At 45.1% G+C, this 18,763-nt stretch overlaps 1 protein-coding gene across 1 annotated transcript in view; it reads left to right on the forward strand.

The window, feature by feature from the left end:
* The window catches only part of Phlpp1 (PH domain and leucine rich repeat protein phosphatase 1), a 201,505-nt gene that overhangs the window by 78,396 nt on the left and 104,346 nt on the right, over nucleotides 1-18,763 (forward strand). Inside the window, exon 2 of the mRNA XM_004654634.2 lies at nucleotides 14,842-15,038. Within this exon, the coding sequence (XP_004654691.2) occupies nucleotides 14,842-15,038 (197 nt within the window). The remainder of the gene's footprint in view (nucleotides 1-14,841; nucleotides 15,039-18,763) is intronic.

The raw sequence follows: 18,763 nt of genomic DNA on the forward strand, positions 1-18,763 counted from the left end.
TAATTTTGAACCCACAAGTAGCTTCTTTGTTCCCAAGAATATAAAAAGTTGAAATTTTTGTTGTTCTTTAGGGACAAGTGATGTCATACACTTGGTTGCTTGGTGATAAGTACTTTTTTAGTTTATCTTCAGTTTATTACCTTTATATCATAGATAATTGAGGCAATTTCTTTAATATACCATTCATCATGGGAGATCAGTATAACCTTGAGTGCTTTTTATCTCTAGAAGTATATTATCTTAGCTCCATTTAGCTCAGTCGTTTTGTTCAGACTTTTATTGAATACCTATTGTATGTATATTTATAATTGGTGTAAGTCATCTGAGAATACAGAACTTGAATGTTATGGTTGTTTTTCTGAATCTTAATAGGAGATATTAGCCTATTCCAGCATGGGAAGATAGACAAGAAGAAATTAACGTGGTTGGCAGAGAAAGCAACAGATATATTTGAACTGGACCTTGGAGGATGAGGAAGAATTGGTTTCCTGTTTAAATATAAACTTTTAAGAGAAGATTGTTTTAATAGAACAATAAAGGGCTGAGTTTTGTTGCTATAAATATAGCAAATCTAAAAAAACAACTTCTTCCCTCAGATTTCCAAATCCCTGTCAGCCATCTTCTAAGATTTAAAAATACTATGCTAAAGCTGGGTGTGGTGGCACATGCCTATAATCTCTGCACTGGGGAGGCAGAAGTACTAGGATTGCCATGACTTTGGGGCTACAGAGTGGAGTTCCAGGTCAACCTGGATTAAAGTGAAACCCTACCTTGAAAAAAAAATTCTGCTAAGAGTGAATAATTTTCAGTAAGGTGTCTATAAAAGAGATTCCATCACAATTGAAGAAACCTTAAAATAGGAGTCATAATAGCAATTCATACTTTGTGTGTTTTAAAGACATTCATGGTGTTTATGAAAATAAATTTTATTTTCAGATTTTTGTTTCTGTATGTTCTGTTACTATTTTGTTGCCTCATTTGTCTGTGCTTAGTAGCTGTCAGTTTTTACCTATAGAATTGTCTTGCCGTATGTTCTAGTGAATTAATACTGTATTGTGGGACCACAGCTAAGAATACAGACTCCATTAGAACTGCTTATGATAGCCAGTATGAAAGAGTTCTAGATTCCTAATTGGAAATCCCAACTTAGTATGAAAGACTTACATACTCTGTAGCCTGAAAAATTCATGACTTTGAGGTAAGGGAGAAAGGTTGAGCAAAAACAGCTCGTGGTACTATTAGAGGTTCAGAATGATTGGGTACAGTTAGTTCCAGCACCTGGAGACAGGGAGGAAGGCAGGGACAGAGTGATAGGCTGTCAGTGTCAGTATAAGGCCAGAATGATAGATCTGCTGGACTTCCGAGCAGAGCAGTGACCCTGACCAGTCTGCCTTGGGAGTATGGTTCCAGGTACTGTACTGCGAACAGACCGAGAGCAGGGCGTGGAAGCTGGCAGAAAGAGCAGGGTGGGTGTTATGTGGTTGATCAGTGGTGCTCTGGATGTGCTTTAACTACAGATGGCCAGTGGAGTTGCATTGGGTCTGTGTGTGTGCGCAAGAGGAGTTCTGGAAGACGCCTTAGGTTTTGACCCAAGACTCACGAGGACTGGAAGTTCCTTTTGTGAGAGGGGTTGCTTTAGAAAAGTGAGAGGACCCTTTCAAGCGGAGATGTGTGGGAGCCAGCTGGAGATAGCAGTAGAATTCCGGGGAAGAGGTAAACACTTGGGAAGCTGAAGTGATGTGATGAATGGGGACTCGGCGGTGCATGGAGTCATGTAATGATCACACGAGTTGTTCGTGGTCCTGAGAAAGGAGGAGGGGAGGCAAGGTCGGGGAGGCTAGAGGAGACGTACGGGTGCAGTGGCGTGGCACAAGTGGCCACTTCTGCTTTGGGGCAGGTAACCGGAAGGGCTTTGTAGAGGAGTCACCATTTGAACTGGGCCTGAAGATCGATCTCACCTCATCTGGTCGGCAGGAGAGGGCCACGAGAGATGCTTGGGCCTCATAGCTCTCCCCTCCCTTCTCGCGTTCCCCTGGCTTTGGTCCTCTTTGTCTGCCTTCTCCGTAACAAGGCTGCCTTACTTGTTGGTCATGCTTGGAGTTTCCTAGGACTGTGTCTAGTGTGGTAGGCTGGTGATGGCCTCCAAGGACAGGTCTGTGCTGACCATGACGCCAGAGGGCATGGGTTTTACCTGATCGGAACAAGGGTCCTCTATAGCTGCAGTTAAACTAGAGGTCTGGAGATGGGAAAATGATCATCTTGGACTATCCAGATGCCCCACATGTCACACGTTAGAGAGGAGACTGAGGTCTGGATCACATGGGTGATGGGAAGACAGAGGCAAACTTTGGAATGATGTGTCTACAAGCCAAGAAACGCCAATAGACTGGAAGGTAGAGGAGACTAAGAGCAGATTCTACTCCAGAAGCTATGAAGGCAGTGTGACTGCTGAGTTGGTTGGCCTGCAATAACAAACAGCCAAAAATAGGTGTACGCAGACTCAAGTTTTTCGTATGCTTGTGGAAGCCAGTCCTCCTCCCTCAGAATGTTCTCAGGACGTGCTTTCTTGCCTTGCCTTTCCCAGCCCCTGGTTGTTGGTGATCCCTGGTGTTCTCTGCATTGCAGCTGAGTCAGCCTACAATCTCAGCTTCCCCTCCCTATCCCCCTTCTCTTCTCTTCTCTTCTCTTCTCTTCTCTTCTCTTCTCTTCTCTTCTCTTCTCTTCTCTTCTCTTCTCTTCTCTTCTCTTCTCTTCTCTTCTCTTCTCCACTCCCTTTGCTGGTCTGGACATGTAGCTCATGCTGACTTGAATTCACCTTAAATTTAAAATCCTTGTGCCTCAGTATCCTTTACTTCCATTTTCTTAAGGACCCTGACTTCATACTGCCCCTGGCCAGCCCTGCGCTGTGCCCTTGGACCAGCTGGGCTTCCACCCTCTTCCTCCTTCCTCATCCTGCTGCTCTAGACCATGGTCCTCCCTGGAATCCACACCTTGTCTTCTCGGAGGCTGAATGTTTCTGGATCTCCATTTCCACCTCTACCTACTGCTGCTCTTTCAGCCTTTGTCCTTGCTTGCTCTCAGGTTTTCTGAGCTAGGGATTGAACCCAGAGTCTTCCACATGCTTGGCAAGTGCTTCACTATACCATGTGGCTAGCTATAGCCCCAGGACTAGCCTTACCTCTTTCTTTTTTAACTTGGTCTTTTTTCTCTGTGTGTTTCAAGTCTCTTTCTCTTTATATATATATTTATTTATTTGAGAAAGGGAGGAGGGAGGGGGGAGAGAGAATGGGCGCTCCAGGGTCTCCAGCCACTGTAAACAAATTCCAGATGCATGTGCCACCTTGTGCATCTGGCTTATGTAGGTCCTGGGGAATCGAACCTTGGTCCTTTAGCTATGCAGGCAAGTGCCTTAACTGCTAAGCCATTTCTCCAGCTCTCAAGTCTCTTAAAAAGACACTAGATGCTGGGTTAGGGGTTAGGGCCTGTTTCTATCTAGTAAAACCTCATTTTAATTTAGTTACATCTGCAGAGAGCGTGCTTGTATATGAAGTCATACTCACAGGTTTCCTGTTAGGACTTGTGCATGGTTTTCAGGTCCTGACAGGGGATGTGGTCAGCTGTCAGCAACTTGAGGAGGAATTCTGGACTTTTGCTCTGTTAAATTTAGGATGTGTTTGGGAAGCAAGCTGATAAGTTTTGCTGTGGGGGGGGGAGGGAAAAGGAGGGAGGGAGGGAGAAAGAATGGGAGAGATTGAGATTGAGATTTGGGATTGGCATTTCTACTTCCGTGCATGTGGAGTTGCTAATCCCATAGTGACGAACTTGAAGTCAGATAGTTTCAAGTATCCTGGCATTTCTCAGCACAGTATAACTAATCGAATGTGGTGGCATTTCTTTTTTAAAAATCACAGTTTCACCCTGGATTTTGGTGAAATGAATATTGATCCTAAATACATTGTTTAGTGTTTTCCTCACACTGTGCAGATAGATCTTCTGTGAAGCAAGGTGTCATTCTAGCTCACGTCTAGTAGGATGATTTAATTGATGGTGGCAGTTCTGTTCCTGCTTGTGAGCAGATAGTGAAAATACGTGGAGTCTGTAAGGTTGTGGTAGTGTGGAAGATCGTCTCTGTGGTTTTAAGTTCTTTCAGGCACTAAGCTCCTCTTGACACTGTTAGATAAACAACAGGGCGTGCTTACCCTGGCGAGTGGGAGCTGTGATCATGGCAGAATCCGCAGCAGACTGGCTGGGCTCCGGCCAGCATATTGTTCTCCTTCAGGCAGCAGCCCCAGCCAGACCCGGAGAATTAGCCTGCACATCCAGGTCTGAGGCATTGCCTTTGCATTTCAAAGTCAAAACCCTGTATTGTGTGGAAAAATCTATTTAGAGTTTTGTTAGCAAGGATTGCTTAATTTTAAATCCTGGTGACTTCTCTTGTCAGTACTTTCAATGACATTGTATTGAAAGTACATTTTGACAATACTGTTTGAAGGCAGGTGTGGTTACGTAAGATGTCATGATAGTCCATTCAATTAGGCTCTGAATCCAGTGACTACCATCCTTAGAGGATAGGGTAGGATAGAGGTGATGAACAGAGGGCCGCAGAGTGAGGAATGTCAAGGATTGGCGCCCAGAAGCTAAGAGAAGTGTGGGCCACTTTCTCCTCGGAGCCCCCAAAGAAGCTGGCGCCCCGCAGCAGCTTCACTCGGACCTGCAGCCTGGCGCCTACGTCCACTCTGAATGGCCAGAAAGCACGAGTGCATAGTTTCATCCCTGTGGTTTGTGGTGCCCCGTGGCTCTGGGGCTCCAAGACCAATTTCAGTGCACGACGGTCATTTACTATCTGCAGGCCCGACTGCTTGCTGCCCAGCCCCTCCTCGGCTTGAGGCTGGCGCCCAGGCTGCTGCTGTGGGAAGTGTGCTGGCCCTGTGGCCGCCTGCGGTCCCTGCTTTCTACAGGACGCTTGCTCACAGCTTGTGCTTGGGTGCAAGAAGAATGGGGTGCCCGACTTGGGGATATCAAAGTTTCCAGACCGAGAAGTTTGTTTGTAGTATAATGGGGTGCACGGGGTCCAAGAAAGTCCTTGAACCCCCAAATCCTAGGTTTGTTTCTAATTTTATTTATTTATTTATTTATTTTTTTTTTTTTTTTTTTTTTTTCGGTTTTTCGAGGTAGGGTCTCATTCTAGCCCAGGCTGACCTGGAATTCACTATGCAGTTTCAGGATGGCCACGAACTCAAGGCGATCCTTCTACCTCTGCCTCCCGGATGCTGGGATTAAAGGCATGTGCCACCACGCCCAGCTTTGTTTCTAATTTTAATCAAAGAATTGAATTAACAAAAAAAGAGTACTGAGAAGGATATGTTATGAGCATGTAAGGACCAGCATATGGTCCAGGCCAGTTTAGATAAATAAGTTTTTTTTTTTGTGAGAGTAAAAATGCAAAGTCAAACCTTGTAAGCAAAAACTAAGACTAAGCTGTGTGCGGTGACATAGTGGAGATTAGCAGGTGTGTGTGTGGAACTCTAGATAAGTAGTGGAAGGTATAAAAACCCCAGCTGCTCAGCAACCGTTGTCTCAGTCTTCCCGACACTATGACTGACTGAAAGGTTGCTCAGCAGTCCGGACCGAGATCTCCGCGAGACGCATCACCTATCCGAATTCATCTGTGACACGCTGTCCGAACGATCAAGACTCGGCTTAAAACACCGCGAACCGAAAAAACACCGCAAACCGAGAGAAAAAAAAGTCACAGCATGGACCTCGCGTTACTAGGTTGTAAAGCATCCGAGACGTCGCAACCCAAGTCTCCCGTTACTACAACCCAAGTCTCACGTTATCAGGTTGTATACATGTTAGACTCGTTAGAAATACTCTTGTGTTAGTAGTGATAAATATAATTTAGTTATATATTATATTAGCTATAATATTAGTTGTGATAGTTTGGACTTACTTGTGTGTGACTTTCATCCCAGTAAACCCCTTTACAAGTATACCAGTGTCTCCATATCATTGACCTTCGTGGGCGGAATCCTCTCAACCAATCATCTTTGAGAGTGCTCGCGACAGGATAATTATTCAATTATTATATTTCTTGAGGGAGGTATAGGTAAAGGAAAGGCCACCTATAAGACTAGTGATCCCATGTGGAGGGCCTGGAAAAAAAAAAAAAAGTGGAAAGAAAACAAAGTTCAAGGGGCCCCTGCCATGTGGGGAGCTAGAGGGGGGACAGTAAGGGCTGGGGGCGTCTCCCAGCCCAGACCCAGCCAGGGAAAAGCCCACAGCTGGACGTTCCCAAGTGGGCAGAGAGCCTGCCCTCCCCTTGTAAACGTGTTCATAACCTTATAGTGGGGGACAGTCTTCTGGCTCAGGTGAATCAGAGGGGCAGCTGGCTGGTTAGGGCTAGGGGCTGTCTCGGGAAGAGGCTAGCCCTGACCCCAGGTTCCTAGAGCTGAACTTGACCAACCACAACGTTTAAATCCTGTGAACGACCTCCCTCCCAGAACAGGTCCTGGTTGTTTGGAGAAAAACAGGTCTAGGGACTCGGCCAGAGAGAAGTCAGATCATCTGTGATTTCTAGTGCAGGCTTTCCTGCCTTTTTTACTTTCAGGGGTCCAGTCTCCCTAACTATACCCCCACTCATTAGGATATACCAGTAGTTTATTTCTGTTGCTATGAGAGTGAAATTTTAAATTGAATGTAATTATGAAAGAGAAATTTTAGTTCTTGCAGCAAGGCAGCTATGCACATCTATCCAATGGTTGAGCACAACGCGGATTTCTTTCATTCTCGTAACCGAGTCCAGTGCTGACCTTTCTTGGGACATAGCTCCATTTCAGAGCCTCGTCAGAGTGTCTGGGGCTTCCGCTGGCTTACTACTGCCCTGGGCCGAAGGCTCTAGACTCTTCAGGTCTGCCTCTTGCCAGCTGGGCAGTGGGAGAAGTGTGAGCACAGTGTAGGCTGTCTTGTAGTTCTGGGAGTGACGTACATATATTGCAGTCCACATTTTGCGGGTCAGGACCACTTGTGTGGCTCCTGTTGAGCTCCAAAAGAGATGAAGAAAAGCATTTCCCCAGGAGGACACATGGAATTATTAAATATTTAGCCAGTCTGCCAAAATAGCATGTTGTAATTTTGGCACATTTACTTAAAAACTTAGATGTATTTTACCTGATGTAGCTTTTAGCGTTTTGGAAGTAGGAGTGAATCTCTCAGCTGTATGTTCTGGGTAATTCCTCTCATACTCTCCTGTAGTTTTGAGTAATGGTATTTTATAATTTGTTGTCCTATAAAAAGTTCTCTTTGAAAAGATTATAAGGTATTACTTCATGTTATAATGCATTACTTTTATAAGTCATCGTGAAAAAGAGCTGGCTTTAACATTTTTAATTGAAGGTTCTGCAGTACCTGTAATTCCAGGTTTCTCTACAGATTTTTTTTTTTTTTTTTGTTACTTTATTTGTAATCTGAAAAATGAGCTGGCAGAAACTTACTATGGTCAGTAAATTTTGAAGACAGATTTTTATTTGCTAATTTCCGGGGACGTTAAAAACAGCTGATGGTGATGATGATTTATTGTAGTGAACACAAAATTCTCACTTGACCTTTACTCCCAGTGTGATTTCTGGTATCTCTTTTGGTTATTTCTGTTTTATGGTTCTTGTACACGTCTGTTCATATCCTGCTCCGACTACATTTTCTCATGAAGATAGCAACAGGCCACCTGTTAAAACTGTGCACAGGGGCAGGGAAAGGGCGCAGTGGTTCACAGTGCTTGCTTGCAAAGTGTGCTGGCCCCGGTTTAATCCCTCAGTGCCCACGTGAAGCCAGATGCACAAAGCGGCACATGTGTCTGGAGTTCACTTCTAGTGACTAGAGGCCCTGGTACACCAATTTTCATTCTCTCTGTCTTTCTCTCTATGCTTGCAAATAAATAATATATAAAATATTAAAAAATAAAAACGTATGTACACATATATTAATTTGGCTGGGTGACTATCTTTTCCTTAACAGAACAACCACAAGAAACCTCTTATTAATATTTCTAGAAAAGAAGCTTGAATCAATTGGACTAATAATTCTAGGAGAATGTTTTGTTCATGTATGTAAACCAACGATTGTTAGAAGCTTAAAAAACTTGTTTTAAGCCACTCATTTTCTTGATCATGGAGCCCCCTTCCTCACCTGCAAATGCACATGAAGTGTTACAGGTTAAATTATTTGCTGTATGACTGATAGATGGCTTTTTGTGGCCTAAACAGAAGAATAGATTGATTTCTTAGATACTTATAGGACACTTAGTATGTTCCAGATACCGGGCGATGCTTTGGATTTGAGCACATGAAGCTTTATCTAGTTGACCACATGGCAGTAAAATAACTCAAAAACTCGGGAGACTGGATTTAGGAGGTTTCAGACAGACCCTGAAGCCAGAGACTGGCTTGCTTGTGACCAGGCCCCCTGGGGAATTAAGTCAGGGCCCGAGATCCGAGAGACCGTCACGCGCAGAAGCGTGGCAGAGGCCGTGGCGTCTGCTTTTGTTGTCATTGTCGCCAAGTGTTTTCGTGCAGCGCGGAGGGTGTGCCCTTCACAGCCGCGCCACCGACCTAGCCCTCTCCCCTCCAAGCGGAGAGCGCTTAGGACTGGAGAGTGTGCTGCTGAAGGGTGCGCGCAGAAGTCTTCACCTGAGAAGCAGTGCGCCTCCTCTCGCCTCTGGCTTTGCTTGTCGTCCACACGCAGGCCCCGCTGGTAACGTCTGACCTACGTCCAGTATGGTAGTGGACGTGTGCTCATTGTACTGTCACCCCAGTGCTGTTTGGTATTTGTGGGTTTTTTTGTTCTTATTTATATGCTCTTAGGATGCCTGGATGATGGTTATTCCTATAGAAAAAAATATGCAGAAGTGGAGAAATTTGTTTTAAATCATTTTGTTGAGCTGGCCATGGTGGTGCACGTCTTTCATCCCAGCACTAGGGAGGCAGAGGTAGGAGGATCATCATGAGTTCGAGGCCACCCTGAGACTACATAGTGAATTCCAGGTCAGCCTGAGCTAGAGTGAGACCCTACCTCGAAAAACCAAACAAAATAAAAATAAATAAATTAATTAAATCATTTTGATTTATAGCTGATGTAGAGCTGGTGGCTGGAAAGAAGCAAAAATATGAAAGAGAAATCTGGAGGCATAGAAAACATTCATATTCTTAAATCTAGCAGTTTGTAGACTGAAAAGCCAAACATTTGTCTACTAGGAACAGTCAGTTACAGTGCATTTTTGCAGGTCTTTAAGATACACAGAGTGACAGTGTGGAAAAGTGCATATGATAAAATCTGGAGGAAATAAAGCTGGACATATAATTGTATCTGTTATGCTTCCAAGTGTGTAAAAGATTAGCAAACATAAAGCATCGACAAAATTAGCACGTTTTGTAAACAGTATAAAATACCTGGCTGGCTGGCATCACCCGTCTCTGAGATAGGGTCTCACGTAGCCCCGCTTGACCTCTGCCGCACCATGGAGCTGGAGGTGAACGGCTGGAGAGTGTTTCAAGATAAAGCTCCTTATGTTTCCTGCAGAGCAGTCATAGGAAAGTAGGATATATAGTATTTTGTGGAGATTTACAAGTTCCTAATAAGTTATGTGTTTGCAGTAGATGAGTTTTGGACATTGGGTGAAGGTCAAATGAAGTATATTCAAGATTACCTTCTCACGTCAGCTTTTGAGCTTTTGAATATGGTGTCATCACCTTCCGTCAACATTGTAGTAGAAGCCGGAGTTGACAGAGTATGATCTAATGCAGCAGAAAGTTTTTTTTTTCTGAGGTAGGGTCTCACTCTAGCCCAGGCTGACCTAGCATTCACTCTGTAGTCTCAGGGTGGCCTCGAACTCATGGTGATCCTCCTACCTCTGCTTCCTAAGTGCTGGGATTAAAGGCGTGCACCACCACGCCTGTCTTTTTTTTTTTCTTAGGCAGAATTTTTCACTCTAGCTCGGCTCAGGCTGACCCTGAATTCACTGTGTAGTCTCAGGGTGTCCTCAAACTCACAGCAATCCTCCTACCTCTGCCAACCGGGTGCTGGGTAAGGTGTGCACCCTCACTCCCAGCTAAAAGAAGCTTTTAGGAAATGGTTTTACTTTTTGAATATTTGCTTCTTTTTGATTGATAAAAGCTGAATTTACAGAATCTTAATATGTAAAGTGGAAAAAAAAAATCCACATCCCTACTTCCCAAAGACAACCAACCTTCATGGAAGGAATTTTGAGTTTTCTGGTGGCTTATACATCGTTGTACGACCTTTGCACTCTGAATTTATCTAGACTGAAGTCTGTTCTTAGCAGCAGAGGAGATTGAAATATAGTTATTTTCTTTCTCACTGCCTTAGGAGAGAGGAACAGTGGCATGGGTTATACAGAAGTCATTCGTGCTTTGATGTTGGACTTTTTATTTTAGTGTCTACTTGGCAGTGTGTGTTTAGCTGCAGGGGACGTCACAACACTGCAGACAAAGCACCTCCCCATGGAGACCCCGCTCTGCCGGAGTTGGGGTGCTGTCTGGCTTTGTCACCCTGAGCTCCACACCCACAGCAGTCTCCCCTCATCTCTGACAGAGTCACTTTCTGACGGGAGGAAGCTGAGTTTGTTTGTTTCAGAGCTCTTAAGAGCACAGAGCCGTGCACTACTGGACCTTAGGTTTTCTCAGATTAATAAGTCATCCCCAAGGTTTCTAAAACTCAACATAGATGGTACTTGGTAGGTTTTCTGTAGACCACATCTGAATTCAGCCTGTCCAGGGGTATGCTTCCTGACCGGGTCTCCCAGACCAGCGAGGCTCAGCAGTTTCCTCTCTCTGGGCACTTGCTACTTGTGAGGTACCCACGTCAGCTGGGTGGCAGGCAGTGAAGAAGCCTCCCAAGCCTGATGGTTTGTAGCCAGAAAAGAGAAGTTTCAGGTAACTTAAGAATGTTGAAATTGCCAGAAGTGTAACCTGTGGACCTGAACACATGTGCCATCCACATGAATAGAAGTGACTGCAATGAAAAGCTGGCGAAACCGTTTCAATAAAATTGTTCTAGCCATTGAAAACAAAAGAAAGCTTATGAGAATGCTGAAAAGGCTCTTTAGATAGTGTGTGAAGTTATGCACAGTGAGCGCGAGACTACCATTTCTGGGTAGTAACAGATGGCAAAGACATTGGACTGACGAGTGAAGGCTGAACATTTTCAGATGGGTTTTCTTTGCCAGAAGGTAATAGCAGGAGGCCACGTCAGCTCGTAATGCTGCTGGAACTGAGCAGCAGGAACCCACGAAGTGGAAAGGGCTGTAATCTCTCAATGCCAGGTCGTAACAAAATCCACGCTTGACAAGATGCCTTCTGCAAGCTCACATCCTGAGAGAATGGAGCATCCCACGTTAAGGACAACTAAACAGCAATTTTCTTTCTTTCTTTTTGTTTGGTTTTTCGAGGTAGTCTCCCTGTAGCCCAGGCTGACCTGGAATTCACTATGGAGTCTCAGGGTGACCTCAAACTCATGGTGATCCTCCTACCTCTGCCTCCCGAGTTAAACAGCAATTTTCCTTCGTGTGTGGAGTGAGGGAACTCAAGGAGTTGGGGAACATCAGCGAGGTCCTTGTGCAGGAGGCGTGGGAGCGGGAGAGGAGGGGGGTGTCCTGCCCTCCAGTCCACTAGCTCTGCCCTTGTCTCTCAGCTTCAGCTTCTCTCCAGCTGTGGAAGTTGGCTGCTGCTGCTGCTTCTTTTTTTTTGTTGTTGTTTGTTTTTTTGAGGTAAGGTCTCACTCTAGCTCACACTGACCTGGAATTCACTGTGTCATCTCAGGGTGGCCTCAAACTCAAGGCGATCCTCCTACCTCCGCCTCCCACGTGCTGGGATTAGAGGCGTGTGCCCCCACGTCTGGCTTGTAGGTTGGCTTCTTGGGCCAAGTGCTGCACTTGGAGACACTGCTATGCGGGGTCTCCCACTGCCCTGTCGCGCCATGCTCCGCCGCCTTCCCGGGGTTGTTGCATCGGAAACAGCGGCTGCAGTGGAACCCGGCGTTCTCTATTTTATTTGCAAGCAGCCAGGTAAAACTTGTGGTGCATACTGATGTTTGAGACCTTTCTGTTACTGGTCTCCATTCAGCATTTATCTTTCGCTATATATTATATAGATGTACAGTCACGGTCATAATCTTCATTACTGTGATTTTGCATCGTTCATAATTAATTTTGTTAGAATTGGTGTGAGATTTGGCTTTGTTCAGTATCCCTCTCCTTCTGAAAATTACCTTAGCTCTGTGCTGACTGGATCCTTAAGGCCGTAGCCATAGAAGATAGTACACATTTTCTGGTATGCCTTAATGAGTATTGTAGAGGGACTTATAATCTCTAGTAGTACTCAAGAATTTAAGTATTGGAGAAAGATTCAAGGCTCGACAGCTGTCAAGGGTAAGGGTCTCCAGCAGCCTGGGGGATCCACATCAACCTAGCGGAACGGAGTAGCTGTCAAGAGGAAGCAAGGTTTAGGCAGTTGACTTGGTAGCTTTGGTCTGCTGCGTAAAGTGACCCTCCCCCTTCTATTTAGCAGCTGGTTGTCATTTCCATTAGCTGAAGAGCAGCCAGTCTTAAATGGGTTTCAGAGATCCTGCAGGTTCCTGTCACCCAAGGCCTGTGGTTTCTTAGCCTGAGACAACATTCCCAGATGGAGAGGTCTATAGACCTCTTATCAAGTCATTGAAACCTTCTTGCTGGTTCTTGAATGACCATCAACAAGTAATTTAATTCATTTTTTCTATCACTGGAAGTAGTCAGAAAGGATTTAAGGATTTGGATCCAATAAGAAATATGCTTTACAGTTTTATCAGTGTAAGCTCAAAAGGCAGAGAAGAAGGTGAGGCGAGAGCTGAGTGCTTCCCCTTGTTTCCTCTTCTGCATGGTGGTCAGGCGCTCGTAGGGTGTGCAGCCACATCGACACGACACACACGGCGGTCAGGCGCTCGTAGGGTGTGCAGCCACATCGACACGACACACACGGCGGTCAGGCGCTCGTAGGGTGTGCAGCCACATCGACACGACACACACGGCGGTCAGGCGCTCGTAGGGTGTGCAGCTCACATCAACATGACACACACCGCGGTCAGGCGCTCGTAGGGTGTGCAGCCACATCAACATGACACACACCGCGGTCAGGCGCTCGTAGGGTGTGCAGCTCACACTCTTTTTTATTTTTCAAGGTAGGGTCTCACTATAGCCCAGGCTGACCTGGAATTCACTATGTAGTCTCAGGGTGGCCTTGAACTCACAGTGATCCTCCTACCTCTGCCTCTCGAGTGCTGGGATTAAAGGCGTGTGCCACCATGCCTGGCAATTTTTTTGAATTTCTGTTTTTTTCCTGGTCCTTGGCATTTAGTCAGACTTTGACATAAATGTATCTTTTCTAACTTGGGTCCAACTGCAGGACAGAGACCTTTATTAACTTATTTGTGAGCATGGAATTTAGCAGTCTGCTATCACCTCCCCTGTATCTAGAACTGCTGTTATTACCTCCACAGTTGCGTCACTCTGTCTCGTTAGTCCCAGGCCCTCTGGTACGGTGACGGGGCTCGCCCGAGTGCCTTTCTGCCGAGGTCACGCCCGTCCTGGGCGGGTGTGCTCCAAGAACGCTGCAGCGCTCGGCCTTCCCTGTGTTTCCTGCTAGAAAACTCATTTTTATCTCTTGCGTATGATAAATATACAGTGACTACGTATAGAAAAAAAATCAGCACTTGACCTCATTAAGTGATTAGTTTCATTAATGCAAGCTGTTGAATGTTATTTCTGGTCTTGGTCTGCAATTTTTTTGTGTGTGTGAGTGTACTTATTACTCTCGTCCCCCATAAAAATCATAACTCATCTCTTTTTTTTAAATTTTTTTTTCTTTGTTTTTTATTTATTTGAGAGCGACAGACACAGAGAGAAAGACAGATAGAGGGAGAGAGAGAGAATGGGCGCGCCAGGGCTTCCAGCCTCTGCAAACGAACTCCAGACGCGTGCGCCCCCTTGTGCATCTGGCTAACGTGGGACCTGGGGAACCGAGCCTCGAACCGGGGTCCTTAGGCTTCACAGGCAAGCGCTTAACCGCTAAGCCATCTCTCCAGCCCATAACTCATCTCTTTTAAAAGGTAGAATAAATGTAACGAAATAGATAAAACGGAAGAGATAAATGGTTTTTCCCTGGGCTTTAAAAATCAGTTATTAATGTGGTGTTAAATGCATACGAGGCATTGACACGGCAGCCCGTGTCATAATCCAGTCACGGTAGTTGCTGTGTTCCTTCAGTCATCAGCCAGGCTGCTTCCTGGAAGCATTGTTTTTCTTGTTTAATTATTTACTTATTTTATTTGCAAGCATAGAGAGAGGGAGAGAGGAAGGGAGGGAGGGAAGAAGAGAGAAAGGGTGTGCCAGGACCATCAGCCACTGCAGGCAAACGTCAGATGCATGTGTCACTTTTGTGCATCTGGCTTTATGTGGGTACTGGCGAACTGAACCTGGGCCATTAGGCTTTGGAAGCAAGTGCTTTAACTGCTGAGCCATATCTCCAGCCCAGCATTATTTCTTTCTGTTTTATCTGAAATGCAGATGAGGAGGGGTGAGGCTTATGTTTTCATTTTGATTAATTAATCAAGTTATTTATTTATTTTTGAATTAAGGTCTCTATCTAGCCCAGGTTGATCTGGATTTCACTTTGTAGTCTTAGGGTGGCCTTGAACTCACAGCAGTCCTGCTTCAGCCTCCTGAATGCTGTTGTTAAAGGTGTACACCACTGTGCCCGGCGTACTTTTTAAATAATGTGTATTCTTGTTGTGTTTCAGGAAAACCTCACAGCACTGGTAGCTCTGAGCGGATTCAGCTCTCAGGAATGTACAACGTCCGCAAAGGCAAAATGCAGCTGCCTGTGAACCGGTGGACAAGGCGCCAAGTCACCCTGTGTGGGACATGCCTGATCGTGTCATCTGTGAAGGACAGCCTGGCAGGCAAGATGCACGTTCTGCCTCTCATCGGAGGGAAAGTAAGTTTCCAACAAGGCATACTAACCTGTCCCAGCATCAGGAAGGACCTTGGAGCCCTCTCTGTGGTGATGGGTGGATGGCTTTGGTTTGCTGGAGGCTTTGCTTCCTGCTCTGCGCTGCTGGCGGGCGCTGCTGGCTACCGGAGCCTGGGCTTCCTTTCACATGGAGTTTCACCTGCCGCACTAAGGCTGGTGGGCCGTTCACTGTTGGGGTTTAGAGGGTCGGAGATGCGTCCATTCGGAGTGGACATTCTTTGGCCCGTGCAGCATGTTTGTTGTACGTACGCTGATGGCAGGCACATTCGAGTTTGCCAGTGAGTGTTGGAGTCTGCCAGGGCTAAAGTCTCAGGGCACACTTTTCCTTCCCTCTCTGTTCAGTTGTGCTTAGCGACTGCTAGGATTAGAATTTTTAGTTGATTTCTAAAGCTGCCCTTATAGTTTGAACCTGAAGCGCAATAGTCTTTTCAGACAGATATTTCTAACATCATTGTCTGCTTTTCTTTGGGCATTTTACAGTTTGATGTCTGTCACCTAGAAAGATCTCAGCTGCTTGGGAAAGTAATAAATTCTCTGTCAGATTTATTTGTAAACAAGTGCTGGCAATAATTACTTGCCAGTGTTTCTTGACTCCTAAGTAACACAATGGGAAGGAAGATTTGAATGAGAAAAGGTTCATTAGAAACCAGGGCATATGAAGAGCATCTTCCTCGCAGTCCTTTGCCCTTTGAAGGGGCAAAGCTGGGCTGGAGAATGTGCTGCAGAGAACTAAGAAGCCAACTACTGTGCAAGCATCAACTTCTTAAGAGATTTGCGGAAGTCTGATCTGCTCCGGAGTCGGCAGTGAAGACAGGACTGAATGGTTGTTTACGTGTCTTCGACATTCTTCATTCATGAGTTCACTGTGCTCTCGCCTAGCCTGTGTCGGTTGTTTTCTCCTCTGCCGTGACACAGCGGTCCCCAGAAGTCCAATTTTTTATCCTTGTCACAGTAAGTTTTAGCCAGACTGAAAGGCACAAAACTTATGTTTTGTCACCATTGCTCCTTGTGTGAGCATTGATTTAGTAAATGAAAATTATTCCTTAAGATTTTGACTTTTTGGTGCATTATTGAAAAATTAGTTCACCATAGGTGATTTTCATAAAATACACATTTCATGTTTGTGCTACGTTATGTTTATGATTCTGTCTCTTCTCTATGATGCTGGGAGTTTGCATGGGCAAATCTATTTATTAAATACTTTCTTTGGCCATGCTTGGCACCTCGGAAATGCCAAGAGGTGGGGACCTCCCCATCTGTGCCTTTGAATGGCTTGTCATTTCCTAACGGGAGATAAGAGATGGACCCCACATCATGTGTAAGTTATTATAGCTTTAAGAGCACTTCAGAAAATAGAAAAGCACTGTGGGAGATTTAGTGAAAGGAGAGGGCTCAGAATTTTGTGAAGAAAGATAGCAGTTAGTAATGGAATTTGAAGGGTGACAGTTCTTTTGACATGTAAAGAAGGTGGTGTGAGGAAGGTTCTGTGAGAGGCAGAGGCAGGGAAGCCAGGCATGTTCAGGAGAGGTCAGAGAACACAGTTATAATTAGCATTTTCATTCAGAGCCCCAGACTTCTTGGTCCTGTTTCCCAGGCCTGTCATTGGATGAACTTCTGCAGTTGAGTGAATTGAAAGTTAATAGCTTCCTCTTTCTACAGGCAAGTCTTGTAGAACCTGTTTTGCACTATGCCTTTAAAAATAATGGAGTGCATTAAAAAAATGGAGTCTTTAAATATTGACCCAAGTAGGAAAAAATAATTGACTACTTGTAATATGAGCTTTCATCAATGTCTGTCTGTTCCCTCCCCATTCTGTCACATGGGTGTAGGGAAAAAGGGTGAATGGAAAAGCATTTTTTCTTTTTAACGTCTTCTTAATTTATCTGTAGAAGAGCTGGAAACTAAGTGAGAGAGTGGTCATAATCCAGCTGTAGTTGCTATGGTAACATTGCCGTATCACTAGAGTTTGCTTATTAGTTGACATTTTCAAATGATACATGCTTTCATTGTCAAAGAAAACTCTCTTAATTTGTTGAAAAAGTATTTGCTTAATAATGATGCAGTAATTAATAAAGATGCAATAAGGATGCAGTAGTAAGGATTCAGTAGCAGTTCGACTGTCATTTGTCCAGTAGGGTTTAATGCAGGTCGTTAGACAATTTGTTGAATTATGATGGAAGTAACTGGCCCTGTACCAGTCAGCGCAGGAGCCGCAGTGGTGCCAGTACCGGGTGTTTATTCTGCCTGCGTTTCCTCCCTCTGTCCCTGCTGCCTGCCCAGATGCAGAGATGCATGCTATCTCATGATGTGTTGCCATAGTTTTATCTCATTTTTAAAATCAGTTTCAATTTTGAACTATATTTGGCTTGGTTTTGAATTGTATAAAAATGATATGTACAATGTTCTTTTGTGATTGAGTGGTTTTTCATTAAATGATTGAGGTTTTTCATTTAATATTTTATTACCCAAGGAGATTTCATGTTTGTTTTTTTGTTTCTGTATAATATTCCACTTTGAAAACTTTCCTCAGTTTTCACAATCTCTTTAGTAATTTTCTTGCTGATGGATGTTTGGATTGCTCCCAGGGTTTTGTTGTTACAAACAGTGCTGTTCACATTGTCTTAGGTGATTTGCCTGCAGGTATGCAAATGTTTCTCTGAAGGCAGATGCCCAGAGGACACTGGGTAAAATGTGGGAGTCAGAAGATTGGCCAGTCAGCATGTCAGCGCCTCCAGTCTAAGTTACACCATGGTGACCTGCCCCATCCTCCCATCGTGGTGGCTTCAATCCACTGTATAGGCGTATTTCCCTTTCTTCACACTTGAACGTTGTGATATGTGGCAGAGGACCAGGTAGCCGGAGGAGCAGTCATGGCTCTTGTATTTCAGTGCAAGAGTGACACCTGTTCACTTCAGTCAGCTGCCAGAGTGGTTACAACCCTCCTTTTGCAAGGGCTTCAGGAAAGTGGAGAGCAGAGTATATGATGAAAACCACTGTCTTTGCTACCAGGCATGCTCTTGGCATTGAGATGGCAAGTGCTCAGAGGGCAAAGTGCCCTGTAACAGATTGGGCAGTCTTGTACACAGCAAAGGGCCCAGAATTGCCTGAGGAAAGGTTACTGGGCAGCAGGCGTATGCACACTTACTTTACAAGATGATACAGTTTGTTTCCTAGTGCTGTGCCATGTTGCACTTGCTGTACATCTTTTCAGTTCTTTACCAGTTGTGGCAGTTCACAAGTAAATGTCCCCTGTAAGCCTCAGGTATTTTTGATGCCGCCGCCCACTTGAGTCTCCAGCAGGGGGCGCCCCGCTGGAAGAAGTGTGTCACCTGGGGCACACCTGGGGTCATTTCAGCCTCAGGTGAGTGCACACCTAGCTCCTGCTTGCCTTTTGCTCCCTGCTGGGGACGTATGACGCAGTGAGCCGGTTCTTTCCTCCATGATGAAGCTCCCCCGGAAATTGATGCCTAGAATAATCCCTTTCCTCCCATGGGCTGCTTCTGGCCAGGCGTTTGTCCGAGCAACAAGAAGACATCTGCTAACCTAGTGCTTGATTGAAGTCTTAGTGGCAGCAGTAAGTGTACTTTTTGGTATTCTGGGGGTTGATTTGAACTCAGGCTCGCTTGCATGCTAAGCAGGCACTACTGAGCCCCTAAACCACTAACCCCCCATGAGCAGAATTGAGTTGC

Source organism: Jaculus jaculus, chromosome 15 (assembly GCF_020740685.1).
Source record: "Jaculus jaculus isolate mJacJac1 chromosome 15, mJacJac1.mat.Y.cur, whole genome shotgun sequence".
Taxonomy (NCBI): Eukaryota; Metazoa; Chordata; class Mammalia; order Rodentia; family Dipodidae; genus Jaculus; species Jaculus jaculus.